The 19,499-nt window shown below is 42.2% G+C and overlaps 1 protein-coding gene across 2 annotated transcripts in view; it reads left to right on the top strand.

The window, feature by feature from the left end:
* LOC133568710 (zinc finger E-box-binding homeobox 1-like) overlaps positions 1-18,336 on the top strand; it is a 135,476-nt gene extending 117,140 nt beyond the window's left edge. For both annotated transcript variants that reach the window (XM_061920810.1, XM_061920811.1), the window contains exons 6-8: positions 10,517-12,204; positions 14,191-14,341; positions 15,949-18,336. In XM_061920810.1, the coding sequence (XP_061776794.1) occupies positions 10,517-12,204; positions 14,191-14,341; positions 15,949-16,724 (2,615 nt within the window). In that variant the 3' untranslated portion in view covers positions 16,725-18,336. The remainder of the gene's footprint in view (positions 1-10,516; positions 12,205-14,190; positions 14,342-15,948) is intronic.
* Positions 18,337-19,499: the final 1,163 nt, after the last annotated feature.

The following is a 19,499-nucleotide window of genomic DNA, read 5'->3' as shown; positions in this document are numbered from 1 at the left end:
ATTTGCCATTGTATTTGATGCCATTCCATCAGGTGTTACGTTGTACAGGGTTGACTCATTTTCTCTTTCTGATGTAACAATTGTGAATGATCCACTTGACACTCCTGTAGGAAACTTTGTTTTAATCAGAAAAATAACAGAAAAATCTGCAGCTTTTTCCAAAATGATTGTGTGTCTGTCTCCTATGTAATTAATTGCGCTATAGAATAATGTTGTGAACGACATCTGCTGGGTCAAAATATGGTCTCTTCCTAACAGGTACTTACTGAGGAACAAAGTCAAAAATATTTATTTAAAAATCATTAATTGTTATTACCCTTCAAGACTGTGATGGTTAGATACAAGAAGGACATTGATGCTACCTGCACCTTATGTAACATGCATCCAGGGACTGTTTACCATCTGTTTTGGACTTGTGAAAGCACTCGATCACTATAGCAGGGCCTCTGTCGTTTCATCCCGGACAATATTCATGACAAATTTGTGTTTTGATTTAAAGTTGTTGCTATTTGGATTTACACAGTATAAGAAAAAAAATTGAAAAGAGAATTTTACCTTTGCAAACTCATTATACGATTGGTTAAGTTTTATATTGGCGTGACTTGATTTTTTTTCCAAATTCATTAATTAGGGGAAGGACCAGTGTATTTTTTTCGAATGTTCATAATAATTTGGTGATCTGCTTAGAACCAGAAAAAAAAAGTGAATCGTTGTCAAGTGTTTGATTTCATAAATTCTATTGCATACGTGTATTTAAACTATAAGTGGTGATATTGTCATTTTAGGAATCGAACAGAGTTTGCGGCTCTAGTTGGGTTTTATTTGGGGGAGAAATGGGCTCAAATGGCTCTTTGTATGCTGAAGGTTGCCAACCCCTGGTATATATGTATATACCGAGGATGTCGTAGTGGTTTGTGCAGCCCTTTGAGACACTAGTGATTTAGGGCTATATAAGTAAACATTGATTGATTGATTGATTGATTTTCATAAATGTAAGTTTCTCAATACCCCCACCTATTTTTTGTGCCTTTTAAAAAATAAGAAGAAATGTACTTTACAACGCTTTCTACCTCTAACAACCAAAATTATTTACGGAACTTGTGTGAGCCTATGACTTTACACACACACACACACACACACACATATATATATATATATATATATATATATATATATATATATATATTGAATTCTTCTTTAGTTGCTTTATTTAGCCTGGCGATGTTTCGTACTGTTTTTGTACTGTTTCTGTACTTGTTTTGATTATTATTATTTCTTTGATCGTATGTAAATGTCATACTTGCCAACCCTCCCGATTTACTTGGGAGAGTCCCGAATTTCAGTGCCCCTCCCGTCATCTCCCGGGGAAACCATTCTCACGAATTTCTCCCGATGTCCACCCGGACAACAATATTGCTACAGCATCCTTCACTGGGCGCCGTTTCCGGCCGGACAATAATAACGGTTAAACCTCGAAGTCAAGCGCGGAAATCGGAACAGAAGAAGACGACGAAGCAGAAGAAGAGACATGGCGACGACGAGTAAGAAGAAGAAGTACGCTTGCAAGTTCCAAAATGATTGGAAAAAATTATTTCAGTTCATCCAGGACAGCTTGAAGGGGAAGGGGTATGCTGCCTCCAAATTTTGTTTAGACCAGACTTCTCCATTGAACACGGTGGCTGAACGGATATACTTATTCATGAACGGATTAATTATATATATACAGTGGGGCAAATAAGTATTTAGTCAGCAACCGATTGTGCAAGTTCTCCCACTTAAAATGAGGACAGAGGTCTGTAGTTTTCATCATAGGTACACTTCAACTGTGAGAGACAGAATGTGGACAAAAAAAATCCAGGAATTCACATTGTAGGAATTTTAAAGAATTTATTTGTAAATTATGGTGGCCCCACTGTGTATATATATATATATATATATATATATATATACACATACATATATATATATATATATATATATACACATACATATATATATATATATATATATATATACATATATATATATATATATACATACATATATATATATATATATATATATATATATATATATATATATATATATATATATATATATATATATATATATATACATACATACATACATACATACATACATACATTTTCTATCGCTTGTCCCGTCCGGGGTCGCAGGGGGTCTCTGAAGCCTATCTCAGCTGCATTCGGGGCGGAAGGCGGGGTACACCCTGGACAAGTCGCCACCTTATCGCAGGGCCAACACAGATAGACAGGCAACATTCACACTCAGATTAACACACTTGGGCCAATTTAGTGTTGCCAATCAACCTATCCCCAGGTGCATGTCTTTGGAAGTGGGAGGAAGCCGCAGTACCCAGAGGGAACCCACGCAGTCACGGGGAGAACATGCAAACTCCACATAGAAAGGGATTGAACCCAGGACAACTCAGGAACTTATTATTGTATTGTGAGGCACATGCACTAACCCCTGTTTCACCCACCGTGCTGCCCTTATATATATATATATATATATATATATATATATATATATTAGGGGTGTGGGAAAAAAATCGATTCGAATACGTTGTGCGATTCAGAATCGATTCTCATTTTTTTAAAGATCGATATTTTTATAATTGTATTTTTTTTTTATCCATCCAACAAACCACTACACAGCAATACCATAACAATGCAATCCAATTCCAAAACCAAGCCTGACCCAGCAACACTCAGAACTGCAATTAACAGAGCAATTGAGAGGAGACACAAACACGACACAGAACAAACCAAAAGTAGTGAAACAAAAATGAATATTATCAACAACAGTATCAATATTAGTGATAATTTCAGCATAGCAGTGATTAAAAATCCCTCACTGACATTATCATTAGACATTTATAAAAAAAGAACAATAGTGTCACAGTGGCTTACACTTGCATCGCATCTCATAAGCTTGACAACACACTGTGTCCAATATTTTCACAAAGATAAGTCATATTTTTGGTTCATTTAATAGTTAAAACAAATATACATTATTGTAATCAGTTGATAAAACATTGTCCTTTATAATTATAAAATCTTTTTTTTTTTTAATCTACTACTCTGCTAGCATGTCAGCAGACTGGGGTAGATCCTGCTGAAATCCTATGTATTGAATGAATACAGAATCGTTTTGAATCGGAAAAATATCGTTTTTGAATCGAGAATCGCGTCGAATCGAAAAAATCGATATATTATCGTATTATCGAACCGTGACCCCAAGAATCGATATTGAATCGAATTGTGGGACACCTAATATCAATCAATCAATCAATGTTTATTTATATAGCCCTAAATCACTAGTGTCTCAAAGGGCTGCACAAACCACAACACAAACCACAACGACATCCTCGGTAGAGCCCGCATAAGGGCAAGGAAAACTCACACCCAGTGGGACGTCCGTGACAGTGACAATGGTGACTATGAGAAACTTTGGAGAGGACCGCATATGTGGGCAACCCCCCCCCCCACACCCCCACACACACACCCCCACACACACACACACTAAAAACATCATATTACAGTATAGTACATGGTAATTGGGATTTGTTATATATTGTATATCAATCAATCGTGTCTCAAAGGGTTGCACAAACCACAACGACATCCTCGGTAGATATATATCTATATATATATATTAAGGCTGTGAATCTTTGGGTGTCCCACGATTCGATTCAATAGCGATTCTTGGGTCACGATTCAATAATATATATATTTTTTCGATTCGATTCGATTCTTGATTCAAAAACGACATTTTTCCGACTCAAAACGATTCTTTATTCATTCAATACATAGGATTTCAGCAGGATCTACCCCAGTCTGCTGACATGCTAGCAGAGTAGTTGATTTCAAAAAAAGCTTTTATAATTGTTAAGGACAACGTTTTATCAATTGATTGCAATAATGTAATTTTTTTAAACTATTAAACAAACCAAAAATATTACTTATTTTATCTTTGTGAAAACATTGGACACAGTGTGTTGTCAAGCTTATGAGATGCGATGCAAGTGTAAGCCACTGTGACACTATTGTTCTTTTTTTTAATAAATGTCTAATGATAATGTCAATGATCGATTTTTAATCACTGTTATGCTGAAATTATAACTAATATTGATACTGTTGTTGATCATATTCATTTTTGTTTCACTACTTTTGGTTTGTTCTGTATCGTGTTTGTGTGTTTGTGTTTGTGGCTTCACGGTGGAAGAGGGGTTAGTGCGTCTGCCTCACAATACGAAGGTCCTGCAGTCCTGGGTTCAAATCCAGGCTCGGGATCTTTCTGTGTGGAGTTTGCATGTTCTCCCCGTGAATGCGTGGGTTCCCTCCGGGTACTCCGGCTTCCTCCCACTTCCAAAGACATGCACCTGGGGATAAGTTGATTGGCAACACTAAATTGGCCCTAGTGTGTGAATGTGAGTGTGAATGTTGTCTGTCTATCTGTGTTGGCCCTGCGATGAAGTGGCGACTTGTCCAGGGTGTACCCTGCCTTCCGCCCGATTGTAGCTTAGATAGGCGCCAGCGCCCCCCGCGACCCCGAAAGGGAATAAGCGGTAGAAAATGGATGGATGTATCGTGTTTGTGTCTCCTCGCAATTGCTCTGTTTATTGCAGTTCTGAGTGTTGCTGGGTCAGGTTTGGTTTTGGAATTGGATTGCATTGTTATGGTATTGCTGTGTATTGTTTTGTTGGATTGATAAAAATAAAAATAAAAAGGTTTTTTTAATCGATTTTTAAAAAATTATTATATGTGTATATATATATTATATAAGGTCTCAAGGTTGGCAAGTAGGGTAAATGTTGAATATTATAAATAAAGGTTTTGGAGAGAGAAAAAAACAACAACTTTGAAGAGGAAGTGAAGTCAGAAAGACCGCGCCCCTCACAGGAAGTGACGTCAGAAAGAACGCGCCACAGCCAGCTTCACAACAACCAGCGCTAGCCACTAGGAAAAATGGAGGCGAGTCATCCAGACATGTCCGTGTTTCTCCTTCTTCTACATGTACAGACGCTTGTGGAAATCACACATGAACACCTTAAGTGAAGGAAACGCGCGACTGCAGCTTTTTCGGGTACTACACACCTCAAGACGGCAAGAGAACTTTCCAATGTCCGGGTCAGCTGTTGTGCGCTCAAGTGTGAAACGGTTCATATATACAATGTTGTGTGTGGGAATAATCGTTACATTCTTAATATTAAGAATTGAGAGAGTCAAATACATGTTTATATTCCATTTACATTTTTCCCGTTCAGTTATTCCAAGTATTTCATTCTGCTCGGAGCAAGTGAACACGTTGTCTTGCCGTGCACGGAGCTTAAATCAAATGGCGGACGATCCACTCTGTTGCATAACACACTATTGAATGCACATTCGGTAAATAACTAAATAATTCTGAGGCTTTAATTCATAGTAATAATAATAATAATACATTTTACTTATGAGGCGCCTTTCTGGGCACTCAAGGACACCGTACAAAATCAAAACAATAAAATCAAATTGGATAAAAACGACAATAACTACAAAGATAAATAAGCTAAGATGATTACAGTGAATAGAATAGAAAGTACTTTATTGATCCCTGGGGGAAATTCAGCACCACCATTCGCTCACAATGGACAATAATAATACATACCATACCCTCCATCCATCCATCCATTTTCTACCGCTTATTCCCTTTTGGGGTAGCGGGGGGCGCTGGCGCCTATCTCAGCTACAATCGGGCGGAAGGCAGGGTACACCCTGGACAAGTCGCCACCTCATCGCAGGGCCAACACAGATAGACAGACAACATTCACACTCACATTCACACACTAGGGCCAATTTAGTGTTGCCAATCAACCTATCCCCAGGTGCATGTCTTTGGAAGTGGGAGGAAGCCGGAGTACCCGGAGGGAACCCACGCAGTCACGGGGAGAACATGCAAACTCCACACAGAAAGATCCCGAGCCTGAATTTGAACCCAGGACTGCAGGACCTTCGTATTGTGAGGCAGACGCACTAACCCCTCTGCCACCGTGAAGCCCCATACCCTATTTCCTTGAATTGCCGCCAGGGTGCTAATTATTTTAAAACCTTTTCTCACTCCGGCACTTACCAAAGGCATGCAGTAAAAATTCAAGTGTGATGTAAGCTTGGACCTTAAATCCAAATGAATATATTCAGTAGGATTTAAGGTCCAAGCTTACATCACAGCTCTTAATCTTCTTCCCTTTATGCGTTTTCAAATTACCGGTATTGAAATCAGCCTCCTCCAATGATGACAGGGGAAGTGTCACTCGTGACATTACGAGTTTGACCAGGCGGTAATACTAAGCATGCGCTTATTATTTTGCGAAGCGAGTTTGACCCGGCAGTAGTTCAAGGCAGGCGCATATTATATGCCCTGCGGCAATTCAAGGAAATACGGTATATATAATATATGAATAGTATAAATATATTCTACATTTAAGTGCAGTCAAGAGGGAACATATACATTATAAGCAGTCAGGAATAGCTGTGTTTTGAGTCTTGATTTGAAGAGGGATATTGAGTCTAAGTCCGTGGTTCTCAAATGGAGGTACACATACCCATGGGTGTACTTGAGGGTATGCCAAGGGGTACGTCAGATTTTTTAAAAACATTCTAAAAATAGCAACAATTCAAAAATCCTTTATAAATATACCGTATTTCCTTGAATTGCCGCCGCTGCGCTAATCCATTTATAAGCTCTTCTCACTCCTGCGCTTACCAAAGGCATGCGGTAAAAGTAAGCATGCGCTAATTATTTTAAAACCTCTTCTCACTCTGGCACTTACCAAAGGTATGCAGTAAAAATTTGAGTGTGATGTAAGCTTGGATCTTAAACCCTACTGAATAGCTCTTAATCTTCCCTGTATGCGATTTCCAATTACCGGTATTGAAATCAGCCTCCTCCATTTTGAAAATGATGACAGGGGAAGTGTCACTCGCGTTGAACGAGTTTGACCCGGCGGTAATACTAAGCATGGGCTTATTATTTTGGGAAGCGAGTTTGACCCAGCAGTAATTCAAGGCAGGCGCATACTATATACCCTGTGGCAATTCAAGGAAATACGGTATTTATTGAATAATACTTCAACAAAATATGAATGTAAGTTCATAAAGTGTGAAAAGAAATGCAACAATGGAATATTCAGTGTTGACAGCTAGATTTTTTTTGTGGACATGATCCATAAATATTGATGTTAAAGATTTCTTTTTTTGTGAAGAAATGTTTAGAATTAAGTTCATAAATTCAGATGGATCTCTGTTAAAATCCCCAAAGAGGGCACTTTAAGTTGATTATTACTTCTATGTGTAGAAATCTTTATTTATAATTGAATCACTTGTTTAATTTTCAACAAATTTTTAGTTAATTTTATATCTTTTTCTTAATAGTTCAAGAAAGACCTCTACAAATGAGCAATATTTTGCGATGTTATACAATTTAATAAATCAGAAACTGATGAAATAGTGCTGTAGTTTACAACTCTTTATCTCTTTTTTTTCAACCAAAAATGTTTTGCTCTTATTAGGGGGTACTTGAATTAAAAAAATGTTCACTGAAAAAAGGTTGAGAACCACTGAACCACTGAACTAGTATATACAATAATATAAACCAAGTCATTGTATTTCATTTAGGATTATTTCATATCTTAATTTAAATAAAAATATTTATTAATTTTTTTTTAGATACAGTCAATAAATAATGTGAACATGTATCATAAGATGGTAATCTAAGAGGACGTGTTGTGAATGAGAATATTTGTGGACTGCGAATTTTTTTAAATTTTTTTAACATGCGCTCTAAATACACACTGTTGATTGATTGATTCTTTTATTAGTAGATTGCACAGTACAGTACTTGCTTAAATCGGGGTCCACGTTAATCAATTCATGGTAAAAACGTAATTAGTGATCATCGAGCTGGATTTGAACCAGTGCCCTAAGAAACTCACCATGAGGATTTACAGCCCTCCACTCAACCAACTGAGCTACAGAAACGATTCAACACAAACACATTTACCGTTACAGCCCTACTAACAGATCGAGTAGAAACTTTGAGAGAACAGGATGAAATGTCAAGGAAATGAACACAAGTACCTTTTTTTCCAATATATGATCAAAATATTCCCACATGGCGGAAATGATCTCAGACGACGATCCATTACAAATGACCAATGACAGAAGTGCAGTGATTCTGTTGGCAGCAGCATCTCGTTGACAGATGCACTTCCTTATAAACACAGTTTGGCGCGCAGTCTTCAGTGCGACACAGTTCATGTATCGGTCACGTGACCGACTTTCGAAAAGCGATATGCGCACCGGGTTTTGCTCTATAAGCTCGACGCATGCGCCGATGCATCGGTGTTGCCGGACCCATCTCTAGGGAGGACAGTTTAAATAAGGGGACAGTGAGATAAATGAATGGATGAAGAAAATATCAGGGAACGTGAGTGAGGGCTTGTTGACGTGGAGCAGGTTGGAGAGATATGACCGAGAGAGGTTATGGATGGCTTTGAAAGTGAGGAGAATTATTTTAAAGTGGATACGATGTTTGATAGGTAGCCAGTGGAGTTGCTGCAGAAGAGGGGTGATGAGCTGAATTGAAGGGGTTCTGGTGATTATGCGGGGCAGCAGAGTTCTGGAGAAACTGAAGTTTGTGAAGTGATACCAAACAGGAGAGAGTTGCAGGAGTCCAGGCGAGAGGTGACCAGGCTATGGACTTCGGGCGGCATAGCTCGGTTGGTAGAGCGGCCGTGCCAGCAACTTGAGGGTTGCAGGTTCGATTCCCGCTTCCGCCATCCTAGTCACTGCCTTTGGGTCCTTGGGCAAGACACTTTACCCACCTGCTCCCAGTGCCACCCACACTGGTTTAAATGTAACTTAGATATTGGGTTTCACTATGTAAAAGCGCTTTGAGTCACTAGAGAAAAGCGCTATATAAATGTAATTCACTTCATTTCACTTCACTAGTATGGCAGCAGTATGTGAGCTAATAAGTCTCTTAGCCTGAATTGATTCTGAAATAATGTGATGCACCGTATTCTATATATGCTAAGTCAGTGTTTTTCAACCTTTTTTGAGCCAAGGCACATTTTTGTGTTGAAAAATTCCGGAGGCACACCACCAACAGAAATGATTAAAAAAACGAAACTTGATTGACAGTAAAGAGTTGTCGACGCAATTGTTGGAAGCATAACCAAGCATGGATCACTATAGCTCTTGTCTCCAAGTAGGTGTACTGTACACCACCTGTCACATCACAGCTTGACTTATTTGGACGGCGTGGCGCAGTGGAAGAGTGGCCGTGCGCAACCCGAGGGTCACTGGTTCAATTCCCACCTAGAACCAACCTTGTCACGTCCGTTGTGTCCTGAGCAAGACACTTCACCCTTGCTCCTGATGGGTGCTGGTTGGCGCCTTGCATGGCAGCTCCCTCCATCAGTGTGTGAATGTGTGTGTGAATGGGTAAATGTGGAAGTAGTGTCAAAGCGCTTTGAGTACCTTGAAGGTAGAAAAGCGCTATACAAGTACAACCCATTTATCATTTATTAGCCGTTTTCCTTTGTGTAGTGTTTTAGTTTTTGTCTTGCGCTCTTATTTTGGTGGCTTTTATTATTTTTTTTGGTATTTTCATGTCTTCCTTTGAGTGATATTTCCCCAACTACTTTGTTTTAGCAATCAAGAATATTTCAGTTGTTTTCATCCTTCTTCGTGGGGACATTGTTGATTGTTCGGATATACATTGTCTTTGCTCCACAGTGAGTCTTTGCTGTCGTCCAGTATTCTGTTTTTAATTTGTAGCCAATTTAGTTTTGTTCTGCAGAGCCTTCCTTAAGCTTCAATGCCTTTTCTTTGGGACACTCACCTTTTGTTTATTTTTGGTTTAAGCACTAGACACGTTTTTTTACCTGCTCCCTGCCTCCCACTGTTTTAGACATCGACAAAGCAATTAGCTACCGGCCACCACCTACTGAGTATTACACGCTTACTCTGCTGAGCTCTAGACAACACCAACACTCAACAACAACAACACATAATTTTCAGACTATAATTACTGGTTTGCAAAAAATATTTTTAACCCAAATAGGTGAAATTAGATCATCTCTCACGGCACACCAGACTGTATCTCGCCGTGGCACAGTGTGGAACTAAACTATTACGGTGTAAAGTCATTTACCTTAATACAAGTGGTATCACGACAACTTCAAAGATGCGTTATCTTTTATACTTGTTAAGTCGACTAAATTTCCTGTAATTTTAGTCGACTAAAATGCTGAGGAATTTAGTCGACTGAAACAAAACTAATTTAGATGACTGAAAAATGACTAAAACTAAAATAGTTGTTCATCAGAAAACTATGACTAAAACTAAATCAAAAACTGCTGTTAAAATTAACACTGGAATGCAACCCACCTGCTTTGGGAAAATAATACAATTGTGTGTTTAACAGTGACTTCTGCATGTGTCGTTTCCAGGAGAGAAACCGTACGAATGCTCAAATTGCAAGAAGAGGTTCTCCCACTCGGGCTCATACAGTTCCCATATAAGCAGCAAGAAGTGTGTGCGAGCAGTCACGCCAAACGGCGTTGCTCACAAAGCCACAAAGTTGCCCGTCGCCAACTCCACCGCCATGCGAGTCGCCATCGCCCCGGTACGCCCGGCCCTCAAAGAGAAGCCTGATAGCAAACCTCTCCAAGAACAGCTACCCGTCACTCAGATCAAATCAGAACCAGTGGAACATTCCTGCAAGCCGCCCATGGCCGCACCGGCTGGGGTGGCGAATACGGCGACCTCACAGCCAGCAGCGGCCCCTGCTGCGCTGCCTCAGGGCGTGGCCATGGTTCTGCCCACCATGGGCCTGGGGCAACCACTCAACATTAACGTGAATGATCTGCAGAACGTTCTGAAAGTGGCCATGGATGGGAATGTGCTCAGGCAGGTGCTGGGTACGACCAACGGCACCGTGTTGCAGCCTCAGCAGCAGATCATCAGTCTGCCCGCTTTCGTGGACCATGACGGCACCACCAAGATCATCATCAACTACAGCATCGGTCCGGCACCCGCCACCACGGCCTCTACCCAGCCCATGTCGGTTTTTGTTAAAAACAACCTCCCCCTCACTCCTCTTACCCCGATCGCCGCCGCCCCTACCCCCACTAAAACGGACAAACCACCCACTCCAAAAATAGACCTCAGCCGCGTCAAGGAAGAACCTGAGTCAATGCTTGTCACAGAAACAGAACCAAACCAGCAGATGGAAAAGACCATAAAGACGGAAGAGGTTGACCATCCCCAAGCTGATGGCGCCAATGCTTGTTTACTTTGCGACGACTGTCCTGAAAATCTGGAGGCGCTGCACTTGCTCCAGCACCACAAGGCGGCCAATAGTGATGCCGTGGACTCTGCCACTCTGGACCCTTCCTTTGCCGATCTTCTCAGTGAGGCAGGGGTGACTCTTCAGGAACCTCCCGTGGACGACCTCCTGTCGCTCCTCAAGAGCTACTTTGCCTCCAACGCCAACCCTAGCAAGGAAGATCTGGAGAAGATCTCAGACTCTGTCAGTATTCCTGTGGACGTGGTTAGGAAATGGTTTGTCAAGATGAACACTGGCAAGAAAAACAGTGACATGGATGAAATCAAACCGATTCTACCGCCAAAGTCTGAGTTGGATTCTTGCAATCAGAGTGGACAGAGACAGGAGGATGCCAAAGCCTCATTGGAGTGTGGAAGTGCTTCCCCATCCGATTCCTCGTCGTTAAGCCTCAACCCCAGCGACCTGGTCATTGTCAAAAGTGAGCCGGAGGACCCGGAGGCTCCGGACTCCCAAGCAGAACCTTTGGACCTTTCCCTTCCGAAACAGGTTCGAGCCGTGCCGGAAGACCCGCCTCCTGCCAAGAAGCCACCGCAGCCTCTCAACATGGCCTGCCTGCGGAAAGAGCAGGTCGGTGGGCGCACGGTCTACGTAGCCACACCTCAGACCCGCAACATCGTCCCTGCCTCGCAGATGCCCACCCTGATGGCCATCGCCGGTCAGGGCACAGTGGGCTGCATGGGCTCCCTCAACACTTCAGCCAAGCGAACCATCCTCATCCCGCAGCTAACCTACACCTACGCCGCCACAACCGACAACGCAGCCAAGACGGTTGTCCTCAACGGACACAAGGTAAGAACTAGGGCTGGGCGATATATAGGGGTGTAGCGGTACACAAAAATTTCGGTTCGGTACGCACCTTGGTTTAGAGGTCACGGTTCGGTTCATTTTCGTTATAGTAAGAAAACAACAAAATATACATTTTTTGGTTATTTATTTACCAAATTTGTAAACAATGACTATCATTTTAACATTGGGAACACTATAATAATTCTGCCCACATTAATCCACATTAAACTGCTTCAAGTTGTTGCTTTGATTATAAAAAGTGCAACATTTAACAGTTTCAAGTCAACTCATCATGCTTAATTTATTACAGCATTTGGGAAGCCTGTAGTTGACTTTTATTATGTAAATGTTATATTTTTGTCAACATGTGATAGCAGGGACCCTGCCATTCAAAACTAGGCTGCTACATTACTAATGATTAATATAACTATAGCTGAAAAAATTGTACAATAGCAATAGGAGAGACTATTCATCCCTGAACACCATATGGACTTCATGTTAGTTCATGTGAAATAACAGACAGACAGGGCTTTGCTGCCCCTAACACACGCACACACACACACACGCGCGCGCACACACACAGCAAAATGAGCTAACATTACGTTAAAAGCTAATTAGCCTTCACCACAAGCCAGAACTGCGAGCGAGCTGAGCTGCAGTTTAATAGTGATGCTAGTAGTAATTGTGACTGGGAAGTGTTTTTTATAATTTGGGGAGAGTACGATGTCTGCTGCTAAACACATATCTGCTCGACTCTGAAGCATTGACAACATGCGTTCTGAATACGCACTGCTGATTGGCTTTGTATGTAACTAATCAGATGGTTGTGTGGGCGGGAAAATGCTGGGTGCTCAGACATAGGCAGAAAGCAGAGCAGCTTGTTAAGACTTTAGCTAACAAACTCGTTCGATTCACCTCCGAACCGGACCAAAACCCCCGTAGCGAAACGGTTCAATACAAATACACGTACCGTCACACCCCTAGGTTTGTCTCTTTGCGATATAGAAAAAGATTATATTGTGATATTCGAGTATACGTTCTCACGCAGTTGCTTTCAGCTGCTGGCATTACACTACAGGCTCTTCTTATTCTTTCTTGCCTCTGCTTCTCACAGACAGCAAGCGCACCTTCTTACATACGTCACATACGTATACGCCCTCGAGGAGCAGAGATGTAGCAGCATGGGTAACATTAGTTGGGGTGCGAGTGGGTAATACAAGAGAAAGAAGGTGCGAATCTGGTAACAAATGAAGGAAGAATTAATTCCCAAGAAAAACAGCAGGGGATCCATCGTCTGCCGGTGGTTTGGCTTCAAGTGGTAGTATGTTGAACAGACAACCGTAATTTGTCAATTGTGGGGCAAAAGCGTTGCTACAAAAGTAGCATTACTGCTAATATGTAGCATCATTTGAAAAGTCATCTGCTAGAGAATGAAGAGTGCTTGCTCCGCATCTCAACATCTCCATTCTGTGCCACACCAACAAAATGCCGAGGCAACCATTTCCACATCAACACCGTATGAAACAGTCAACAACATAAGGAGATAACGTCCACAGTGACCTCCCACATAGCGATTTAATTTCCTATTATGCAGCTCATTTTTATTTGACAGTTATGTTTGCGTGACTGCTTAATACCTGTTTAACAAATACAATTTTGGTCAATTGACTTAGTTGTGATTTCCCTCTCTGCATGAAAGTTTAAAATGAGCATATATTAATGCAGTATGAAGAAGAATGTTTTAATGTAGACACATAGAATCATTATACTGCTGTGATTATATGCATCATATATGGTGTATCGTGATATGGCCTAAAAATATTGAGATATTAAAAAAAGGTCATATCGCCCAGCTCTAGTAAAAACACTGTTTTCTGAATAACCGGGGTCTCTGGACAGAACTTTGTGGGACTTTAGCTAATTTCAATGTTCGTGCTGCTTTTTGCTAATGAAATAAACAGATTCACGTGTATTCTTTCTTTCTCGTAGACGCCTGACACAAGTTCTGATGTGTCTGCGGCTGAGGACCAAAGGGAACTGAAGAAGGCGCGGCTTGAAAACGGCGTCTATGCCTGCGATCTTTGCTCCAAGGTCTTCCAAAAGGGCAGCTCCTTGCTCAGGCACAAATACGAACACACCGGTAAGTCGCCCCCACAGTAGTAGTTAGAGATGTCCGATAATCCGATATTGTCCATCTCTTAATTACCGATTCCGATATCAACCGATACCGATATATACAGTCGTGGAATTAACACATTATTATGCCTAATTTTGTTGTGGTGCCCCGCTGGATGCATTAAACAATGTAACAATCAATCAATCAATCAATCAATGTTTATTTATATAGCCCCAAATCACAAATGTCTCAAAGGACTGCACAAACCACTCCGACTACGACATCCTCGGAAGAACCCACATAAGGGCAAGGAAAACTCACACCCAGTGGGACGCCAGTGACAATGATGACCATGAGAACCTTGGAAAGGACCTCATATGTCGGTAACCCCCCAGCCCCCTAGGGGACCGAAAGCAATGGATGTCGAGCGGGTCTAACATGATACTGTGAAAGTTAATCCATAGTGGCTCCAACACAGCCGCAAGAGTTCAGTTTAAAGCGGATCCAAGACAGCAGCGAGAGTCCCGTCCACAGGAAACCATCCAAGGCGTAGTTGGATCAGCAGTGTAGAGATGTCCCCAACCGATACACAGGCGAGCGGTCCATCCTGGGTCCCGACTCTGAACAGCCAGTATTTCATCCATGGCCATCGGACCGGACCCCCTCCACAAGGAAAAGAAAAGAAGCGGCAAATCAACTGGTCTAAAAAGGAGGTCTATTTAAAGGCTAGAGTATACAAATGAGTTTTAAGGTGAGACTTAAATGCCTCTCCTGAGGTAGCATCTCAAACTGTTACCGGAAGGGCATTCCAGAGTACTGGAGCCCGAACGGAAAACGCTCTATAGCCCGCAGACTTTTTTTGGGCTGTAGGAATCACTAATAAGCCGCAGTCCTTTGAACGCAGATTTCTTGCCGGGACATATGGTACAATACAATCGGCAAGATAGAAACCAAGGTTTTCCAAAATAAATCAACTCAAGTTATGGAAAAAAAATGCCAACATGGCACTGCCATATTTATTATTGAAGTCACAAAGTGCAATATTTTTTTTAAACATGCCTCAAAACAGCAGCTTGGAATTTGGGACATGAGAGCATGAGGAGGTTGAGGTGGGAGGGTAGGAGGTAGCAGGGGGTATAAATTGTAGCGTCCCGGAATAGTTAGTGCTACATGGGGTTCTGGGTATTTGTTATGTTGTGTTATGGTGCGGATGTTCTCCCGAAATGTGTTTGTCATTCATGTTTGGTGCGGGTTCACAGTGTGGCGCATATTTGTAACAGTGTCAAAGTTGTTTATACGGCCACCCTCAGTGTGACCTGTATGGCTGTTGACCAAGTATATGTTGCATTCACTTGTGTGTGTGAAAAGCCGTAAATATTATGTGATTGGGCCAGAAAGCAAAGGCAGTGCCTTTTAAGGTTTATTGGCGCACTAGAATTCTCCCCACGTCCATGTACACAGCGGCGTTTTAAAAAGTCATACATTTTAGTTGTTGAAACCGATATCACATTTTAAAGCTTTTATCCGCCGATAATTTCGGCAGTCTGATATTATCGGACATCTCTAGTTGTAGTCCTTGCCCAAAGACGCCGCTGTTTCCTCTTAACATTCTCTGTTGACTTATATTGCAGGAAAGCGTCCGCACGAGTGCCCGGTCTGCAAGAAGGCCTTTAAACACAAGCACCACCTGCTGGAGCACTCGCGCCTGCACTCAGGCGAGAAGCCCTACCAGTGTAACAAGTGTTTCAAGCGCTTCTCGCACTCGGGCTCATACTCGCAGCACATGAACCACCGCTACTCCTACTGCAAGAGAGATGCGTTCAGCCAGGACATCGGCCCGACGTTGGACAGCTTCGGCCCGACGTCGGTCAACTTCGGCCCAACGCCGATCTCCCAGCTGGACTCTGACGGCCGGGAGAGCGAGGACGACGAAGCCATGTGCTTGGACGACGTCAGAGTGGTGCAGGTGGACGACGGCGTGTGCGAGATCTACGAGGGAAACTTCGACGACGATGACGAGGACGAGGACGAGGAGGATGGAGAGGAGGAGGAGGAGCAAGTGGAGGCGCAGGTGGAGGCGCCGGAGGAGGAGCGAGAAGATGCGCCGGAGGAGGAGCAAGAAGTGATGCAGGAAGACGAGCGAGAAGAGGCGCCGAAGGTGGAAGAGGAAAAGAAAGACGAGGGGAAAGGGAAGAAGGCGGAGGCGGCAGACATGGAAGTGGATGAATTCGTATGTGGGGTTGTGGAGGTGGAGCTGAAGCACGACCAGTCGCAGGAATCCACCGAGGACAAAGAGGAGTCTGCAGTTGTAAATTTGGAGCAGACAGCGGACTGCACCTACAAAAACATCAGGGATTGGTCGGACAGCGAGGGATCCTCGGACGAAGCTGTGACAAACGCCAAATGAGCGAATTCCTTCAGGACACTTTGACGAGAACGGTCCACTACTGTGTTGAAACCGCCGGGTGTGCCTGAACTCCACAAACTTTTTTTGTTTTCCCGTGCAAATATCAGTGTTACAAATGTTTATAAACGTCGTTTTGTTTGCTCCCGGTTACTAACTCGCTCGACTTGTTTCTACGACCTTTTTATTGCCAATGAAGTTTCCTAAAAGTCAGTATTTTATTGAGTTCTACGAACAAAAACGCTCTGCACTACGGTATTCCCGCTGCGGGTACGCGCCTCACCCATCGTCAAGTCCTTCAGTGTTACGTTTGTGCGCTAGCCGGCGTTTTCAGTTTCAGACTGTTAGCCTTAAGGAAAACAAACTGGGGCAGTTCCTGGGAGTCATGACACCAGAAAGCTAGCAGAAGAAGAAAAAAAAACACAAACTCCTCATTCGGGTCGAGCTGCTCCACGCCGGCGCCCCCTGCCTTATGCAAGACCTGCGTGCTGTTAAAGTGCCATTGAACAGTGTTGTCGCTTGGACAGTATTATTGCTATTATTTCGTTACGTCTGTTACTCGATTCGAGCGCCGCGTTGGCTGGCCTTTGACCGCCTGCCCACCACAGCCGCCGCATGCCACCAAGGACACAAAATAGTCATGCTTTTAAAAATGGTAAAGAAGTAAATTGCTCATTGAGATTTTTCTCCCCCCGAGATCTCAAGTTTACAAGGTTTTTTACAATAAACTATCCCAAAGATGGCATGTAGCATGACAGGAAGTACTAGTACAAAGTTGATGGTGTCATAATCAGCCTGCGATCATCTTTTATTGATTACTGAGTTGGACGCTTTTATTAACGTGAGGAAGCTTTTTAATGCAGACAAAATGTTGCACACTGAACTCACCTGTGGATTTTATCTTTGCTCACGTTGAACATCATCAACTATATTTGTCCGACTTGTGCACTTGTCTTCAGGTTAAGATGGCGGCGAGCTGTCCCGCACTTCAGGTGGCAAACGTCAGTCAACGTGACGTTCTTGTGCTTCATTTTACCTTAACAGTATTTGTTGTTTCCTCCCACTTGTTTCATTTAATGTTTTAACAAAAGCCAGTATTAGAACTTTTTCCACAGTTTTAGTCTTTAGACAACTTTTTTTTTTTTTTTTTCTTAAATATTTATGTGTCTTATTTTTGTATTTTCTTTGATGGTTATTTATTACACATTGTAGTGTACATGACTGTAGGCTGAATTGATACAATAATATATTTTAGTATGAAAAATAATCCCGTTTTCTGTTTTGCAAAAAAGGTGAAAATGTACCACATGTATTCTATTAACACAAAGACGAGGAATGAAAATGTTATCGTCGTTATGAGGCTACTGATTTGAAGTGCATGAATCGTCGTGGTTTCAGCGATGGATTTCCTCGCAGACGTTTCTCCTCCCACTTTTTTTTCTTTATAGAGTATTTGGTTTTTTTGTGTCCTGTTCCGTGCCATGAATTTGTTCCAGCGGCCCATTGAAGGCTGCGTCATGTTTGCAATGAACCCACTGTCCTTTCTAATGTCTTTCTTTTACTTCTGCTCCATTTTTATGACTCCCATCACAATAAAGATGTGACTGCATCCCGAGCAATGGCCTTCCTTTGTTTGTGCCAAGAAATGTGTTATATTCATATAAATGTACATCTTTATATCCGGACCGGTTTATTAGCGCGTTTGCGGTCGTTTTGCTCATGCAATGTCCATGCTGGTTTTGTCTTGTGTGCCAAATCTGTCCAGGGTTAACCACATTCCTCTTTAAATACTGTAGCCGTATTTAAAGTTAAAGTACCAAGTACACGAGGTGTGGCGAAATTATTCTCTGCTTTGGACCCATCACCCACGAATACACCCCCTGGGAGGTGAGGGGAGCAGTCAGCAGCAGCGGTGGCCGTGCCCAGGAATAATTTTTGGTGATTCAACCCCCAATTCCAACCCTTGATGCTGAGTGTCAAGCAGGGAGGTAATAGGTCATTTTTATAGTCTTTGGTATGACTCGGCCGGGATTTGAACTCACAACCTACCGATCTCAGGGCGGACACTAACCACTAGACCACTGAGTAGGTATGAGTGGTGCCATATACACAAATCAGGGTTTCCCACACATTCATTTATTTGTGGCGGCCCGCCACGAAAGAATTACGGCCGCCACAAATAAAAAAATATATATATATTTTTTTTTTCCGGCTTTTGACTCGCTTGACCGCTCATAAAAGCAATGGGACTCTGTCTGTGAATGGAGCCCGTAGTTACATATTATAGAAATATGTATATAAATATGTACATAAAGTGTTGTAATTATATTCCAACTCTGCGTTCTTCTTGGTCATCGCCGCCGCCGCTACCAAACACTCCACAACCCCACCCCCCGCCGCCCGACCACACCACCACAAATAGATGCCTGAGCTGTGGGAAACACTGCACAAATAGTGTGGACATAGCTTTAAAAATATACTTTTGCCTTTTTTTTTTTTTTCGGGCACTCCGAGTAACGCTAACATTTGAATTGACAATAGTACTAAACTGTTCCAATATATGGTACTTTTGAAGCTTAAAGGCCTACTGAAATGAGATTTTCTTTATTTAAACGGGGATAGCAGGTCCATTCTATGTGTCATACTTGATCATTTCGCAATGTTGCCATATTTTTGCTGAAAGGATTTAGTAGAGAACATCGACGATAAGGTTCGCAACTTTTGGCCGCTAATAAAAAAGCCTTGCCTGTACCGGAAGTAGCAGACGATGTGCGTGTG

The sequence above is a fragment of the Nerophis ophidion genome, linkage group LG14, assembly GCF_033978795.1.
Source record: "Nerophis ophidion isolate RoL-2023_Sa linkage group LG14, RoL_Noph_v1.0, whole genome shotgun sequence".
Lineage (NCBI taxonomy): Eukaryota > Metazoa > Chordata > Actinopteri > Syngnathiformes > Syngnathidae > Nerophis > Nerophis ophidion.
The sequence above is the reverse complement of the archived record's forward strand: the minus strand, read 5'-3'. Positions and strand labels throughout refer to the sequence as shown.